This window comes from Strix aluco, chromosome 16 (genome assembly GCF_031877795.1).
Source record: "Strix aluco isolate bStrAlu1 chromosome 16, bStrAlu1.hap1, whole genome shotgun sequence".
Classification (NCBI taxonomy): domain Eukaryota; kingdom Metazoa; phylum Chordata; class Aves; order Strigiformes; family Strigidae; genus Strix; species Strix aluco.
Window position 1 is genome coordinate 12,093,403 of NC_133946.1, and position 17,450 is coordinate 12,110,852.

General features: G+C 48.0%; 1 protein-coding gene across 4 annotated transcripts; it reads right to left on the bottom strand.

Moving 5' to 3' along the window:
- Positions 1–96: 96 nt before the first annotated feature.
- Positions 97–17,405, bottom strand: DNAJC17 (DnaJ heat shock protein family (Hsp40) member C17). Of its 4 annotated transcripts, none has more exons than XM_074842380.1 (11): positions 17,243–17,405; positions 15,105–15,174; positions 13,884–13,942; positions 12,243–12,330; positions 11,756–11,838; positions 11,142–11,238; positions 9,478–9,527; positions 8,882–8,959; positions 8,162–8,242; positions 7,286–7,414; positions 97–313 (listed from the first exon to the last, which is right to left on the bottom strand). In XM_074842380.1, the coding sequence occupies exons 1-11, from the start codon at positions 17,318–17,320 to the stop codon at positions 191–193; spliced, it is 936 nt and encodes a 311-aa protein (XP_074698481.1). In that variant the 5' UTR covers positions 17,321–17,405; the 3' UTR covers positions 97–190. The 4 variants fall into 4 exon arrangements, with proteins under 4 accessions (XP_074698481.1, XP_074698482.1, XP_074698484.1 ...); XM_074842381.1 differs by lacking the exon at positions 97–313 and adding an exon at positions 320–2,788; XM_074842383.1 differs by lacking the exon at positions 97–313 and adding an exon at positions 3,746–7,186.
- Positions 17,406–17,450: the final 45 nt, after the last annotated feature.

Below are 17,450 nucleotides of genomic sequence, written 5' to 3' on the forward strand. Positions count from 1 at the left end.
ACACATGCCGACACGTTAATACACTTACTCTGAAGCTTGTGCAGCCATTTTTTCCCCGCCACTCTGGAAGAGTCACTAAGAGTTTGTATTCCTACAACAGTTTTAAAAAAAGGAGGTTTATTGACTTAAATTAAGAGCGAGCTTTGGAAACGAAGAACAGTGGGGTGGGGAGAATCCATCCTCTCTCAGGCTAGGTGTGAGACTCCTCTTCATCCTCCCGCTTGAGCTGCTCGATGAGCTGCTGCCTCTCTGCCGCCTGGCGCAGCCGCATCATCACCAGGCTCTCGTAATCCCGCTCCGACACCACCGAGGCCTGGGAGCAGAGAACAGACACACCGTGTCAGGGACAGCGCAGGCCTCAACCCCCACCCCAAACCCACGCTCCCAGCACGTGCGGCAGAGCGGGGATGGTGGTTGGCGGCCGCGTGACCCCGCAGAACCAAGGCGAGGTGCGAAAGCTGCCTGGCCTGCAGAAGCCGGCCCACTGCTTCATCACAGCTGACGGGAGGAAGAGGGGGGCTGGCACGGAGCCCCAAGGACCCCCCGCCTGCAGCCGGGCTCCGTGGGGCAGTGTGCTCCCCTCGCCGCGCCGGGGTACGGCGGGTGATGAGCTTGCTCGGTGAGCACAAGGCTGGTGCAGCGACCACTTCTAAAGGCCAACACCATAAAGACACCTAAATCGAACCTTTCCATGGTTTAGTCATGAAGCAGCTGCAGAAAAAAAACCCCACCAGGTACATTCCCAAACCTGACACGAGAGTGTTTCAGTTCTGAAATGCTCTTGGAGCCGTTCTGCTGTGTGTGGCAGCAACTGTCATGTCAACGAAGCCGATTGCAGACTCCACCTAATAAACGTAGGCAGCAGCTGAGAGCTGCCAGCGCAGAGCGGAGCGGTGCTGTTGGCACACTGCTTTCAAAGCCACTGAACATTAGTAGGTGTCCTTACTATTTCAGATGTGTTCAAAGCACCGCCGTGCTTGGAAACATCCCTCCCATTTGCTTGACAGTTCAGGTAGAAATAAAAGCATCTTAACAGAAGGGGAAAAAAAAAAAAAAATCTCACATTCATTTTTCTAGGAACTAGATTTAGTTGTGATTTAAGGACATCTTAAATAGAAAGTAGAAGGGATGAAGAGGCAATAGAACAGCTGAATAAGATTCTGCATGAAAATGGGGCAAGTGCAAATTTGTTCCCACGTGCCAGCAAAGTGGTTCCTCCAGCTGCAGAGAGTCCAGCTGCGAGGACAAGATAGAATCCCACAATAGATGGGAAACCCAGACTGGGAAATTAAGGGACTAATGTGCCATAATTGGTATCTTAGGAGCTGCATGAATAAAGTAACCTCTCAGCACTGCGCAGCCCAGATTTCCCCCGTGTCTGAGAAAGCACCAGATTGTATCAGCCTTGAGTGGCGGAACGAGGCTTCTTCAAAGTTCCTGTCCACTCACCACAGATACTGAATGAAACAGCCTGCATGAGGCTCACGCAGATGAATCACCCACACAAACCTGAATCGCTACCTCACGCTCTGGACTGGAATTTAAAACAGGCAGGAGATTATTTCCAGCCCCTTCTGGGAGGCGCGCGGCACAAGGAGCCAGCAGAAGCGGCGGACGGCACCGCACCCGGAGCGGAAGAGCCCGAGTCACGGCGGGCTCCGCGGCCACGCTCCTGCTGCCAGGTCTCAAGCGACCCGGAGCCGCTAAGGGAGCTGCTTCCTCCGGGGCAGAGCGGGGGCTGGCGCCTGCCACTCCACACACCTACTTCCTGCAATCCTGGCAATTACCAATAGTGTAAAACCCAGTTTCTGACGTGGCTGACTCAGCAAGGGCTTGGCTCAAAACAAATACATACGCACAAGGAACTGTAGCCTGGAAGCAGTGACAGGAGGCACATGAAGAGAAGGAGCTGTTGTGGGTTTTCAGCATTCCGGGTCCGACCTGGCTGCACCGTCCCTGGACCTGCTCCTCCCAGCGTCCCAGCGAGCTGGTGAAGGTGGTGGTGGCAGTTCTCCCAGTGCTTCAGCAGCTTCTCCTCTCCGCCTGTTGGACTCGGGTGCTGTTCCGACACAGCGTAAGTCTATTTTGCACTCAATTTTCCTAATGTTTGTCTTTTACATCTGCATTTTGTTGCTTTTTACATTTCCATTTGAGTATTTCTTTGGTTTCCTTCGGTGCGACTGAGTCACCGTCTCCCTTCCCAACCACCCACTGAGATTTTTATACCGTGCCCTTCCCCACGAAGGTGGCTGGTTACCATGGTACCATAGTGCCCTTCTGTTCTAGATGCTGGATTAAATCTGTTCTCATGGTGACTGTGTGCCTTTGCTATTCTTCATCAGCTTGCTTCTGCAGCACAGATTTATCAAGCTCAGACATCGCTGTTCCTCTCCACTGAAGGAGGAGGCTCCTTAACATCTAAGACAGGCCAATTGCTCCTTAACACCGGGACGTGGCGTGAAGTTTGCATTTCCTGCAACACCAGCCTCTCTGTTCTCCTTCCAGCTACGGGAACAGGGAAGGAAGAGGTTGTTCCTGTGGTGTGGCTTGCTGCTGATCCCGCGCCTTAAGTCCGACGCCGTGAGGAGTCTGCAGTTTCCTCCTCCTCCTTGTCGCTCCCAGCAGCATGGATACTTGGCGGAGAGGGTCCATTAAGTCCACGACGTTCTTCAGACGTTTCTCACTCCGGAGACACAAAAAGCTGGGCAACCAAGTCATCATCCTGAACCAGAACAGCCACACTCTGGACAGTGATGGACAGTGCCAGAAGAGGGAATGCTTGAGGGATCTGAAGGACAAGTCTGATTACCTGTCGTGTCAGAGTGAGCAAAACCTCGCCAAGGCACAAGCACCTCCCAAGCCCCCCCGGCTGTACCTGGACAGTTCTAGCTGCCCTAACATCATCGATCACACAGATTCTCACTCTGACATCTCCTTTTCTGGTGCTGCTCACCAATACCACAAAGCCACTCAAACTCAGTTCCACAAGGACCAGGCTACAGACTGCGGGAGCTCAGAAGCAGCTTCCCAGAACGGCACTGCTCTTCCCGACCTGTCTGACCCCTTCCTGTCCTTCAAAGTGGATTTGGGGCTATCGCTTCTCGAGGATGTTCTGCAGACCCTCAGGAAACAGAACCCAAGAGATTACGCCATCTGAAGGTATTTCTCATTTAACGTGTCCCATTTACTGACTGCTGCTGCCAGTTTCTCTAGCCCCAGTGGGAGAACGGATGCTGCAGCATTCCCGTTGTGCGTGGCCTGTTTTGCTGCTCCTGCCTTACCTCCCAGACTGTCCCCGTCCCTGCCCAGAAGCCCTTCAGAGCAGGCTCCATGCTCAGACAAGAGCAGTCTGCCGGAGCCTCCTGGGCAAGTTCCCATTCTCCACGCCGGGAATTTCCCACTCTTGACTGTGCACCTCCTCCTCGGGGAGGAATGGCATATGTTTGGCAAAAGACTTGTTATTTTGGGGATGTGGCTGTGACACTGAGGAACACGGACAGGAAGGGATACGGCACACATCATCTGTGGATCAGAGGCAGCTTCCAAGGAGACAGCAGCACTGCATCTCAAAGCCATAGCTGTGGCAAGGGTCAGGAGTCACAAACTGGTGTTTCTTCTCCCACCATGTCTGGATGTGACAAATCAAAGCTGCTCCTTTTTTTTTAATTCCTTGTGGGTTTCTTTTTCCCTAACTCAAGTGCAGTCAGCACTCCAAGCCTGGAAACAGGTAAGCATCCATGTAGGCTCATGATACAACAACAGCAGTTTATTTATCCTACTAGCAGGAGAAGAAATTTCTCTAGATACTGCTGCTTGAAGCATGCACTGATCTATCAGCTGTACAGATATGGAAGAATAAATGTATCTGTGACTGGAAGCGTCTTGTTGCCTCATTTCATTGGTAGCAAGCCAAAGCAAGCCCAGGCACCAAAAGCACAGGTCCCTTCTCTGTATCCTCTGGCACTTCAGTTTTTTTGAGGGGGGAAGCAGTGTGGCTCTGCTCTTCTGGTCTGGGAGAAGGCTGGAGCTGCTGGTACTTTATCTTCCCTCGAGAAGAGCACACGCAGCTCAGGTCAAGAGCCAGCGTGGAAACGAGTAGTTCTTCACCCCGTGAGCTGGACCATGGGGAAGGCTCGGCCAGGCTGAGGATACTTTAGGCAGCATTGGGGCAAACTATTAAAAGGACACTGTAGAAGCTACTAGGTCACCAATTCTTACCTTTTTCATGGCTAGACTAGATACTAGGGCTCTTTTTAAAAATTAAAAAAATAAAACCTCCACGCCCCCAGATAACCATAAGCTTTGGAAGCCGGCTACAGCAAAGTGCACAGAGACATTTCAGAGAAGGCACTGGCAGCTCCTACCCTGCTAGATTCACATCAGGCTGTGAAGTCAGGTAATACAAAACAAACTCTGTGAAACCTCAAAGGAGCTTAGAAAAGAGGCAAGAGTGCCAGAGAAGAGGCTTGTCTCATCACTTTAATATGACTGAATGCATGGCCCAAAATGAAGGAGGAGCACTGGCAGGGAGATCCCACCTCTAAAGGTGCCAGGACCTTCCCAGAAGCAAGGGCTTCACGCTGTTGTCATGGCAAAATATGCTGTTCACAGCACTGCAGGGCTGCTGTGTGCTTTGAACCACACAGAACCACAGCAATCAAACAGTCATTGCTCTCAGATAGCCTAGAGTAACACTGGCCAACCCACAGCTTTTGTAAGTCAAGCATAACTCGCCTGCTTGGCTCCAGCAGCTCTCCAGGAACTGCTGGACAACATGCACCCATTGCTGGAGAAGAAAACGAGACAACTGAGACTGTGGATTCAAGCAGCTTGCAACCTGCTGCCTCCTCACAGCAGGACTTTTCAGCACTCAGCTCTGTTTTCACCTGGGAAGTGCTTCCGAAGCCCCGGTCAGGTCAGCGTGGGGCTGCCCTCCCTCTGAAGGTACCAAGGGCGTTGCCATGAGAATGCTGCAGGTCTCTGGCTGTTTTCTGAGGCAGAGCAGGGAAGGAGCTGCGTTTGCAGGGTGGGAGCAAACAGGAGGGTGGATTCAGGCAAAACCAGGAGCAACCTGGAGGGATCGGCAAATAGGAAGAGAGGGCAGCTTAAACCAGAATGAGATTGGTGCAGCTTGAAAGCAAGAATGTGGCCCCTTATGGCTGGGAAGCCAGACTGGGTATGGAAGGATGAGGCAGGGGCAAGAGATATCTGAAAGACCTCATTTTGTGTAGTCTAGAGCTGAACGGCTGAGGACAAAGAGGATAAGTCAACTAGAAGCAGTACAGCCGAGAGAAGCTGTTACCAAATTACAGATTTTGGAAGCATCCTAGTGGAAGTAGCAACAGGATTTGGGAAGGGTCTGGAGTGAGAAGTAGGAAAAGCAGGAACCAGAACAGCTTGAGATCTTAGCCTGGACATCAAGAGTGCAATGTGATCAAAGAAACTGCAGCTGCTTACAGAGAAAAGCAGCAAAAAGGACAGACAAGGATCAGCAGTGCAGTCCTTGGGAAAGCAGACAAGTCGCTGGCCAAGCCTGTCACCGTTTGGAGAGCTAACGCGGGGCTGACGAGGCTGGGGTGGACAGCAGTGAGTCACCACCTCCATGCAGCACGAACACCATGTGCTGCTTGAGCCTGCTCTCCCTCGCTGCTCCACCAGGCTAATCCTTCACAGCAGGCAGACGCTGCTGTTCCACACTAACAAGCTCTGGTCATGGAAACAAGCCAAGATAAATTCTGTCAGAAGCCTGGCCAAGCTTGTGAACCCACAGAGGCAAGAATCCACTACTGAGCTCCAACTGCACCAGCAACCCCCGTAGGTGTGAATGAGCCAGTTCTCATTCTCTACTAGCAAGAGAGACTCAGATAAACTGGATGGGATTCTGCTTTTTTTTCCCCAATTTGCCTTCCAACACTCTGACCACCTCCGTGAAGCTGAAGTGTCTGCAGGACTCTCCCTGGTGTGCAGGCAGATGTGCCTGGCTCCTGGGCTATGAGGCTCCAACTGCCTTTGCCTCAGGTTTCTGAGAAACTGCTGCTCAGGCCAGGCTGTCCAGACAAGAACAGGCCTCCCAAGTGAAAACACACAGCCCTCAACAGAACTAGGCCAACACCAAGGCACTCTGATGTATAAATGCATCTACTATAAATAAAGTACTTAACAAAAAGTCAGGAGAGCGAATGTACTGAACAATCTCCCAAACTGCTAAAGTACTGTGGTAGGGAACACACACAAGGCTGATGGAGACAGACACACAGACAAAGGGCACCTGCCCAGCATGAGGCAGGAGTCCTCTCAGCAATTAGATCTTTTTGATCTTTATGCCCCAGGGAAGAAGGAGAGGGGAGCAAGTGTCACGTGATGTTTGAACTGGAACTCAAATAACCAACAAAGGATCTCAGTCCCTTCACAACTTCACACTAACTAGGTCAGACGACACGCAGAGCACAAGATAAACACGGTGCTACACAGCAAAGTGTCGTGTACGTGCTTCAAAACCCTCGGCCACATCTCCCACTCCAGAGGGCCAACAGGAGCAGGGGGGAACAGAGAGCTGACAGCGTGCTGCAGCACATGCTCGGATTGGTTTCTGTGCTTTAATGTTATTGCCTTCCATGTGCTTTGCAACCGGAATACAAGCTGCTAGTCAAGAGCAACAGCTTCAGAGGGACTGTCTGGGGAAATAAACAGGGAGCAGCTAAGAGTTAACAAACACGCTGCACTCCAAGTAACCACACCGCTAAGGAGAACCCAAACCAGACAAGGTCCCCACAAGGATATTTAATTTGATACTGCTTTCTCTTCCCTCCTGCAGACCCTAAGAAACTAGGTTTCCTTTTAGCACTGAAGTGTCACCCTCTTGTGAATGCAGTGAGTAACCAAGCCTCTCTAAAGAAACCTTCTAGGAGGCTCTTTTCAACCAGTTATGAGCCAGAGGACTCCCACAGTCAAAGTATATTAGAAAAAATTCCAGAAGAATGGCACTAGAGGCTTTGGGCTGAGCAAGGAACATCCTTGTTTTTCACTGGGAAGAGAGACAGACTGTGGGAAGATCCAGTCGCCCAGACAGCTTGTGTTCTCAGCATGCTGCTACTCGGGCGAAAACGGTCCTTTAAAACAGCCACCACTTCAGCACAAAAAGGCTCATCAGAAAAGCAGGCCTTTCATTAAGAGCTTCTTCTCAGATCTGCTGGGAATCAACATATCTTACCATAAATGCAAAGCACACTGTTAAATTGAGGTTGCTATAGAAACAGATTCAAATAACAACAGCCTGTCTCCTTACCTCTGAAGTCCTAGGCTGACTAGTGCTGTCAGAAAGGACAGGGCTGGGACTGCTCCGGGGCTGGCCCTCCAGCCAGGAAATCTTCAGAGGATTATTTATCAGGCCAACTTCATTCTTCACAGCCATCTCCTAGCAATGAAAATATTCTTCCATCACCATCTGAATTTCAGACCCCACTTCCTCACAGGTCACTAACAATCTGAAGAGTTTTTCCGTCTCAGCCTGGCCTCAAGGCCAAGCCAAGCCGGGCACAAACAGTGAAGATTTCACAGCTGCCCTACAGGAGAAGCACCCTCTGAGGTCACTATCTGCATCAAGCAGACAGAACATATCACTGCCAGTACTTCTGACAAACAGGTCACAGACAGTTCTGGGTTTTTTGATTATTTGGATACATGAGGGAAAGAACAAGGAATAGAGACTCTCATACAGTGTAAGTTGATGGAACTACTAAAATTAAGGATAACTGATGATTTCTGTTTCCACAGCCACATGAATTATTATAACTCATAGTGAGTCAGGACATTTTGATTTCTTTTAAACTGCAAATGCCTTATATAACCTCAAAAACTCATTAAGACCATCTCCACAATGGGTAATTCACCTTCAGCGAGAGCTGATTAAACAGCTCAGCGCCTGCTTTTTAAAGCAGTGTCTCTTTTACATGCACAGCCTCCTTGTTTATGTGCTCTGGGTTTATGCCTCCAACTCTGCCACTCCCTTCACCCATCTGTACCTTCAGACTCTCATTACCCTTCTCCACTGCCTTAATGACAAGGCAGCGTCTCCAGGCCGTCAGTTTGCCAACCCTTCCCCCTGCAACACCCATCTTGCCCCCTCTGCCCTACACACATCTGGGGTCTCCGCCAGACTTACAGCAGCCTTAACCGTAGCAAACTCCACGACTGCACTCCCTGTCTTCCTGCTGGAGATCAACAAATTGAGCACATCACCATACTGTTAAGACAAAGAAAGAAAGTTAATTACAGACCTGGAAGAGACATCAAGTTCATTTATGGAATGAATGCAAAGAGAAAACGTGTTTTCACAGACGTGAGGCTTGAGCCGTCACCCTTTCTGTCTTGCACGACGCTCCCACTGATCCCAACCTGTCATAATTTCTGTCCCTCCAGGAAACAATTCTGGGGAGGCACGGAGCTACGCACATTGCTTCCAGCAAACCCCAGCGCAAGAGGCTGCTTAGCTCCGAGCCAGAGCTACAGGAGATACTTGCACCAAGGGAAAATAAAGATTGCATGCTGGGATTAATCAGATCAAAGGCTTGTCTATTCCTGTCTCTGAACTTCCCACAGCTACCCCAGTCACAGAGCCAGACCAACTCTGATACAGGCCCCGAACCACTCAGAGTTTGCAGTTGCTCCATTTCAGCAGGAGCCCCTGCTGGGAGCAAGACGGGAACAGTTCACAGCTAATGGATCATGCTGATGGTCGCTGAAAACTGCATGAGAAAGCTGGGCAACAGAGGAGAAAATGAGCTGCTCCCGTTTGCATGCAGCTGCCCAGAATTTACTCTCCTGTCTCACACTGTTGAAAGCAGGGGAAGATCAAGTAGTAGGGAAGAGTGTCAGACAGGACCTTTTGCAGGATCTGCAACAGAACGTCTTTTGAGTATCCCCCTCTTGTCTCATCTTCTTTCCCGCATTTCCATTTGAGCTGGAAAATAAACATGACAAGTTAATTTTGTCCATGTGAACACATGTTGCCTTGCTCAATGCAGCTCCTGCCACCTGCACACTAATCAAGTTTGCTATTTACAGTTACACTCCCAGAATTGCCAAGACAGTGATTTCAACATCAGAATGTGCAAAGGGAACAAATTATTTGGGGAACAGGGAGAAACATCGCTCACTGGAATAACACAGATCATTCTTGAAAGCATATTAATGGCTATATCAGGTTAATCAGATGTTTCCCTGTGCTTAAAGCAGAGACAACTCCATTTCAGGCTCAAAAACCTAGACCAGAGAGTAAAGTGTGAGGGAGGAGGGGTATTTCCAGGGCAATGACAGGAGCTGTTCACACGCATGATGCACGTTAGACAGAGGCACTTCACCTCCACTGTACAGAGGGATGTGCCAGCTCAGCAGAGTTGGATTGTCCCTTCTGTTTTCCAAACCTGCCTAATGTTCTACCAGTTTTCACCAAACCCCAGCTTCATAAGGATTTCTTACTTTGAGTTTAGGAGTTATTTTGCCTTCTGCTCCATTTCTTTCTTGCTTGCCTGGAGAGGAGAGAGGAAAAAAAAGATGGAAGGGATGCGGGTAAAAACTCAGCTAAAGAGCATTTCGCACTAAATTCACCCTGAGAATGTACATATGGTAATAGCAAACACTTCTGGATTTCCACTGGACCACTTCAGCCCCAAAAGTCGCATGCAATGCTATCATCAGGAACTGCAGCACAGACTGAATACCGGATGTCAGCATTTCTCCCTTCTGTGATGCCCAGGCTTGCCATGAGCAAGGCCAGAAACGGCCAAGGGAAAATACAAGCAGGAGACCTGTTAGATTCTGCACCATTTTTCCCTGCAAGAAGGTCGTGCTGATAGGAACAAGCATGGAAAAATTAAGGGTTCACAAAAAAGGATAGCATAGCTGAAGAATTTAATCTGCCCCTGCAACTAAATACTTCATAATGATGTGTTCTCATTGCAAGGATCTCAAAGTGTTTTACACTAAACAAATGCTCAACATCCCCCCCAATTCCTGATACGTGAAACTAAGTTAAGAAAGGCTAAGGTGGGCTGAATGACTGACTTACAGTCACACAGGAAAACCCTGGCGACCCCAAAAAGTTTCTGCACCTGGACCTCTGGTGGTTTTTTTTTTAAACTCATTATATCAGTATTTTTCCTGTGAGGAAGCAACAGATATTATACTATACCCTCTGCCAGAATGAAGATGGTAGGAAGCAAGAGACAATAAATCTTCCCATTGAACTGAAAACTGAACAGCACTCTCCTTAGTTTTAAAAAGAAGAGCAGAACTTTCTGAAACATAAAACTGTATTTTAAGCCCACACAGATACAGAATATTAAAAAAGGCAATTCACTATAGAAATGTGTGGATGGGAGTGAGGTTCAAGAACACTAAAGGATGAGGTTCTGGGATTCTGGAAAAATCTCATCCCTTCCTGTATGAAGAAGACTAACTACAGCTACTGAACAGCCCATGGGAACAAGAGGGAGACAACTTCAAACACAGCAACCACCCACTGTCGCACGGCAGCACCGCATGGAGATGTTCTCCCATTCAGTGTGTTGCTCCTTTCCTGACACATTTGTTGCTGGTCTTTGTACACACTCAGGATGAAGGCTGCATATGCCCAAGGAATATCAGAGAATCGGATTCCAGAAAGCAAAGCCTCAGCAGTCACAGACTAAATAAAATTTTGTTCTTCACACCGTCTCTTTTGGGTGAAGGGACTAGGAATTTCAAGGGGATACAGAAGTAGTAACCCAACAACAACTATTATTTTTTTGCAAACTTGAGTCATTCCCTATTTTGAGTCTGCAACACTGCTTTAATTGTGACAGATGAGCAGGACATGAGGCTCCCTCCAGCGTAACAGTGGGGCTCCACATCAGATTCAGTGTTTTAGAGTATTTACTGAAAAAGAGCAGTAATGACGTTGTAAAGAGTAGCACGCCACATATAGGAAAGCAACCCCACAGAAATACAATCTCTTATCCCTGAAAAAGGTGCCAAGTAGGATGCTCTGTATGGCAACGTGACTGAGGCAGGAGGCTGCAGCTGGGTGTGAGCTCCGGCTACACAAGAGCCACAGTCCCACGTGCACGTGCTTTGCTGATGGCTCCAATCTCTGCTGTTCTCACCTTGGACATGCTGCTCCCTTTCCAGCCGGATCTGTTCTCGAATGAGTCTCTGCTGCTCCTCAAGCTGACGGGAGCCTTCTTCACGCAGGCGTATAATCTACAGCAGAAGTAAGACAGCATGGATATCTGAGGGCACAATTCCATGGTGGGGTCATGCCAGCTAAAGACTGCCAAGGAAAGCTTTTGTCTTATACCCATCTTACACATATCTATCTATCTATCTGTATCTCTCTCTATATATATATTGTCTTATACCCCTGGGGCAACCCTCCTGTTAGTTCCCCTGTGACAGCTCCAGCACTCACAAAACCAGACCCCTCACATTTCCAGCAACAGTCCCTACCAGCCAGCATACAACAATTAACTGCTGTTGTTGGCTGCTAAGCAAAAGGAAAGGAGCAGACAAAAAATAAAATCTCGAGGCTGACTTATTTGCTAGACTGCTACAAGATCCCCTCTACATCCTCTCTTTCACAGAGCCCATTAATCCAAAAGGCTGAAAGACTGTTATACACAGATTTGATGCATCTCATCACGTGGTTTTCATTATGGTTGTCAAGACTCTGAGCAATTCTTCTCAAAAGCAGCAGAGAAATCTAAGAATTTATCATTACTTCTTGTTCTAATGTTCTCGTTATCCTGATCTCCTCCTCTTCACTCTCACGGGTCTGGGCTTCTCGCTCTCTGGCTTCAAGATCTGCAGAGAAAGAAATAAATTAAAACAATCCAAAGAGAATTTCCACAGCTGATGCTGTTGACCAGAAGTGGATGGAAAGATCACAAACTTGGCTACACCTACACCAAGTTCAAAGTAGAGTCCTGACAGCTCTGCTACCTCTCCTCTGCCCAGGCACATCCATGTATCAGCAGCCTTAAGTCATCAAACCCCCTAATTCCTGCCCAGAGCAGGACCCCCCCCCAGCTCTGACTGCAGGAGGCCTCTACGTCAGATGGCCGCTACGTTGTACTGAGCATAAAGACACCAGAGCCATCAAATGGACAGCAGATTCATCAATGGTGCATTCCAGCGGTGGAAGAAATGCAGACACCCAGCTAAGGAAGACTTCAAGCCAAGAGAAAATGAAGTTTTGATTTTATTACCAAGCTTTACTTTCTTTCGCTTCTCATCAAGTTTTTGTGTTCTTTCTGCAGCTTGCTTCTTCGCCTTTCTCACTTTGTCATACGCCGCCTGCCAAAGAACCAACACAATAGTGTGAAACTGTATAAAGCAGAAGAGATAAAATGGAAAGCAGTGAATAAAGGCGAGATCAGATATTGAAACACTGTAAGGAGAGGTGAAGCATTTTCTGCTTCTTGCTAGCATTCCTCCTAAAGCGTTGGAAGTTAACACAAATATCCTGAAAACATGAGGAGAGGCCCAAGGATCTCCAGATGGAGCCTGAAAGGGTGAGGAAGTCCAGGAATAACTGCAGAGTGTACTGGAGAGAAAGTGTGACCCACCTTCAGAGGTGGCAAGAATATTCTGGTTTCCTGAACATGCCCAAAGTAGCTTTAGGGGCAGTGGTAACAGATCAGGCTTGGTTTAGAGCAAAGTTTTACAATTAAAAAGGTCTATTTAATATGAAAGATTTATTCACAAGACAGATGTTTGACTCACATGAACGTACAAGATCGATGAGCATCAGAACTCTTCAGCAGCAATAACACATCAACATTCATTTAGCACTATAGAGACTTAAGAACTGGGGTAAATTGGCAATTTCACTGGCACCTGTTTAAACCAGTTGATAACCTGTTCATCAACCTACACAGAACCTTTCTGTAGCAGGTAAAGCACAGATAGGCACAAATGCCTGTCTTTTACTTGCAGAACACTTCTACAGGCCAGTACTGCTCTTGTTTTATAAACTAGAAAAGCTGGTATTTTTCTTCCTGCGTGGGAAGGGTTTGCTAAATACTTTTTCCTTTTTAGAATGTAGAAGCCAAAAAGTTCTTGGACACCAAAAGCTTAATTGTCCCTTGGAGAGGAGATTACAAGCTTTGCCAATGTTTGAAAAGAGGGGAGTTATTTCATGTTTTTAAATCTTATCATCTGAAATTTTAATATGCCTCCTCTCCTGAGTTTATCTGGACAGAGTTACTTGCTCATTTTTAGTTTGTTTTTATTCTTTCCCTTCACATGTCCAGATTACTTTCAGACCCTGAGCAGTAGGCATCAACCACTTCCTTACAGCAAGAATCCAAGCTGCATCTGGCAGCCTGCAAAGCCCTTGCAGCAAAAGGACAGAGATCACGACTATGATTCAGCTTTTCTGTTTACAGGCCTCTTGTGCCCCATGGAAAGAAAGGCTCTGAGCCTCAGCAATCACATCTAGATCTTATTTATTTGTCAGAACTTGACTGCAAGGGAACTGCAAATGCACCGTTGTCATGGGAATTTAATGCGTCCCTGAATCAGTGGTGGTTATCATTTGTTTTTTTAAATGGGATATGCCCCAGTCTAACACGTTATTAAAGACAGTATCTCACCCTTGCAGCAAACGGACAGAGCTACTCCCACCACATCAAATCAGAAAAAGCACATTTGTCCGAGTTCTTATCTGGCACCTACTATGTGATCTCACGGAGAACTACAGGGAATAACAGATGAGACTCGCACTCATGAAGTCCCAGTCAGAGAAGAGAGCAGGCCGGGCAGAAGAGTTTCCAGTACTTCTCCAGCACGCTGGCAGAGAGTAACACCACACAACCCCAACAGCACCAGGGGACGGGCATCCTTACCCTCGCTGCTGCATCTGTTAGCACGGCTAAGGCCTGAGACAGTTGGTGGAAGACTTCCGCTGGGAATTAGAAGAAAAAAGGGTAAGATGCAGAAAACCATGCTAGCGGCCTGGAGATGAAACAGGAAAGACAATCCCTTAGGGAAGAGACCTGCAGAACATCAGAAAGAAGAATCATCTTTCCAAAGCATTTGTAAGCCAACTTATAGCCAAGATCACTTCAACACAAAGGACAGCATTTGTTACATAAACTTCAGTGTAAACTAAGAAACAAAAACTGGGACCAGTTAATTTTAGAAGAAGTCTTGGAAAACATGAATTCAGCAGAACCCACCTACAGAAGCGTATTAGTCAGCCTGAAATACACTGTTACAAACAAATTCTCCCTTTCATACCAATAGCATTTCAACCCAAGGTTCAAACTTTGCATTTGACATCAATATTGCTGACCCTCTTGCTGGAAGGTTACACATATAAGCTGGAGGCCTCCCCACACACTTCAAATCACTTCTCAGCCTTCTGCAGATATCAAAGCTCCCAGGCTTTCCTCTCATTGCTGCTAAATTTTTTTTTCTGGTGAAAAAATTTTCTCTATAATACGGTTATAAATTTTCAATCTATAAGACTGTAGCCCATCAAACTGGAAAAGATACAGAACTATGTTTATCTTGAGGTGTCCTGATCAACAGCATCGCAGTTACCATCGCTGGTCGCTGCTACCTGTAGCTGCAAAACTTAAAACCAGAGTAGCTGCAGAAGCCGGACCTTGCTAACAGTTCAGGTATACTCAGCTCCACAGAGCCAGGGCCTTGTCTAACAGACAAAAATGGGCACTGCCCATAGCTGATATGATTTATAAGCTGGCTACCAAAGTTTCAACTGTGAGAGGTATGAATTAAAATAGTGACCAGCCAGTAAACACAGGGGACAGACTGGCCAAAGGTCTGGGATTCAAGTACCACGGGGGAAGATTTTGAGAGGTGCAAATAAATTTCAGCACTGAGGTTTCTAAACCAGCATTCAACCTTAAAAACCAGAGCTCTCTAACAGCGATAAAAATAACTCTTAGTCCTGCATATGTATACTTCCCGTGACATCTACCCAGGCATTCCCTTAATTACATGCAAAGACAGACCTCAAGTGAAGCAGAGCCACTTCCAGGAGCCTGTGCATGTCAAAACAAACACGAAGAGCTGCTTGTGTCTGCGCAGTCCCATCCTACCTGCTCTGGGATTGTCCGGGTTCTTATCTGGGTGACAAGTCAGGGCCTTCTGCCGGTACGCTTTCTTAACCTGCAAGAGCCAGAATTGAGATTTACTGGTTGGTGCTGTTTAGTCTGTGTTGAGAAAAGCAACTTGGAAAAAACCAAACCACTGCAGAAACAAATAATTACTATTCAGAGGGTTTATTTGGTTGTTTTTGTTGGTGGTGTTGCTTAACATACAGCATAAGTAGAAGGCTGTGGCTGAACCAGCATTCATTTGCATGACTAGATGTCCCCCAGGCCTGACAGAAAATAAAGACCATTTTGGCGTGCGATAGCTCCACTACCCCTCAGACTGAAAGCTAAAGCAGCCTACTGTAATAGCAAGAGGCCTCTGAAAAGCTCAGTTTCCAACCTCAGTGCAGTGACTTGTCCTTTTTAATCACACTGTACTGCAAGGATACGCGTTTGAGCCCAGGACACTTAGTAGGCAGGCAGCCGCGTTTTGAACGAGGCTAAGCTTTCCAAAGCCAGAAATTTTACTTCTAGGTGCACTGTATCACAGCAGTCAAAGCTCACGATCATCCCAAGCCAAGTCTGGTTCACCGAGACATTTTTCTAGTCAGAGGGGTACTGTGTTCTTTGCAGCTGTAACTTTGGGACAGAGAAATACCATTTACTGCGCAACAGTTGAGTTTGGCAAGGTGAAGAATTTTTGACCAAAGACTGTTTAATCTCTTCTACACTTCAAAGAAAGATTGTTAAAAGTGACTTAGCTCAGAAAGTTGTCAATCTGAGTTCCCTCTGTCAGGGACACATCTGCACGGGAGAAAGGACAACAGCTGCTCTGTTCCTCTGCTAAAACAGGTGGAATAAGCAGTGGCCCGGCCCCACCTGGTGGACAAAGCTCTTGGAAGGGAAATGTGCAGCTGCAGCCTTCCAGGTCGAATCCTGCCTCCTGCCTAAGCAAGGCTTCTGTTAAAAAGAGGTAAGCCTCCTCCCCGTGCATCAGGCACAACTATTACAATAACTGTTCTGCGTGGCAAGGCCAGATATGGCTTCTCCAAACAGTGAGGTTCAATTACTTTAACAGTCTTGCTCCGCTTCGCTCATCTCTTGGCCACGCTGCTCTGTGCACAAAGGGTCTTCGGGTTGTTTACAGTGTTTTACATCAAGGATTAGCAGGCACTCTAAATTACACTTGTCACTTTTTAACTCACACCATAACATCCGATCTGTAATTTTCTCCTCCTTTTCCCCCCGGTGACTAGCTCAGCGGTGAAGCTGAGGTCACCCAAAGTCTTTCAGCCCATTCAATCCCGTGTGTTACATTTGGCTTGTTCCCGTTTTGTGCTTCATGCACATGGAATTTCCAGGCAACCTCAGACACAGTTGCTGGTTATGCCCAGGCTGTAGCTTCCAAGCTTTACCTTACTGTACTGCTACTGCTCTTTACTGCTAAGAAAAAAAGAGGAAGCCTAAGGAGGAAAATAAAAGTTTCCCCTTTATGTTTAACTTTGTCCAGTTACTAGTAGTTTTACTCAGCACCTTACTTCCCCTGAAAAAGTCACTTTCCCAGCTCAGTTGCTCAAATCTTGTGTTTAGTGTTGACTTACCAATTAAATTAAAGAGGGAAACATGTCATTCCCAACCCACAAAATTAACAAGAGAACTTAAGGGAACGTACAGTACCTAGACCAACCTCTAACAACTGGATTTTTGGTAAACACACGAGGAGCTTTCCTTTTGAAGGCACATAAACAAAGAGAAATATTATCCAAGACACATTTTGTAGTTCCCTCCGACTGATTTCATCCCCTCCAAAGCCAGGTCCCACCCCCCAGGCTCAAGAGGAGAAAACGGAAGGGCAAGTTGCCCACAGCAAAGCCAACACCAGGAAAAACGGACTTTCCCACTTATTAAAAGCCCCAACCGAGCACGCAGCAGCCCGGGGCAGCGGTGTCGTATTAAAACAGCGCGTGGAGCAACCGCTCAGCTCAATACCCGCAGAGCGGCAAACGCAGCCCCACGACCGAGCCGCCCTCTGCCCTCGCCGACCGCCCCCGGCGCTGAGGGGCGGGCGGGGGAGGGAAGAGAGAGGCCCCGGTCCGAGCCCCTCGGAGGCCCCGTGAGGGTTCCCGGCCCGCGGCCCTGACCTCCTTCTCCGACGCCTTCTCGCCGACCCCCAACAGGCCGTAAAGGTCCAGCTCCAGCAGCTCCTTATCGACCGCCATCTCAGCGCTGACCGGTTCGCCCCCCCCCGCCACCGGGCCCGCCGGGAAATGGAGTCTCCCGCCGCCGCTGCCGCCGCCCGCCCGCCGCGACACCGCAACTACACGGACCAGGGTGCACCGCGTCCCCGCC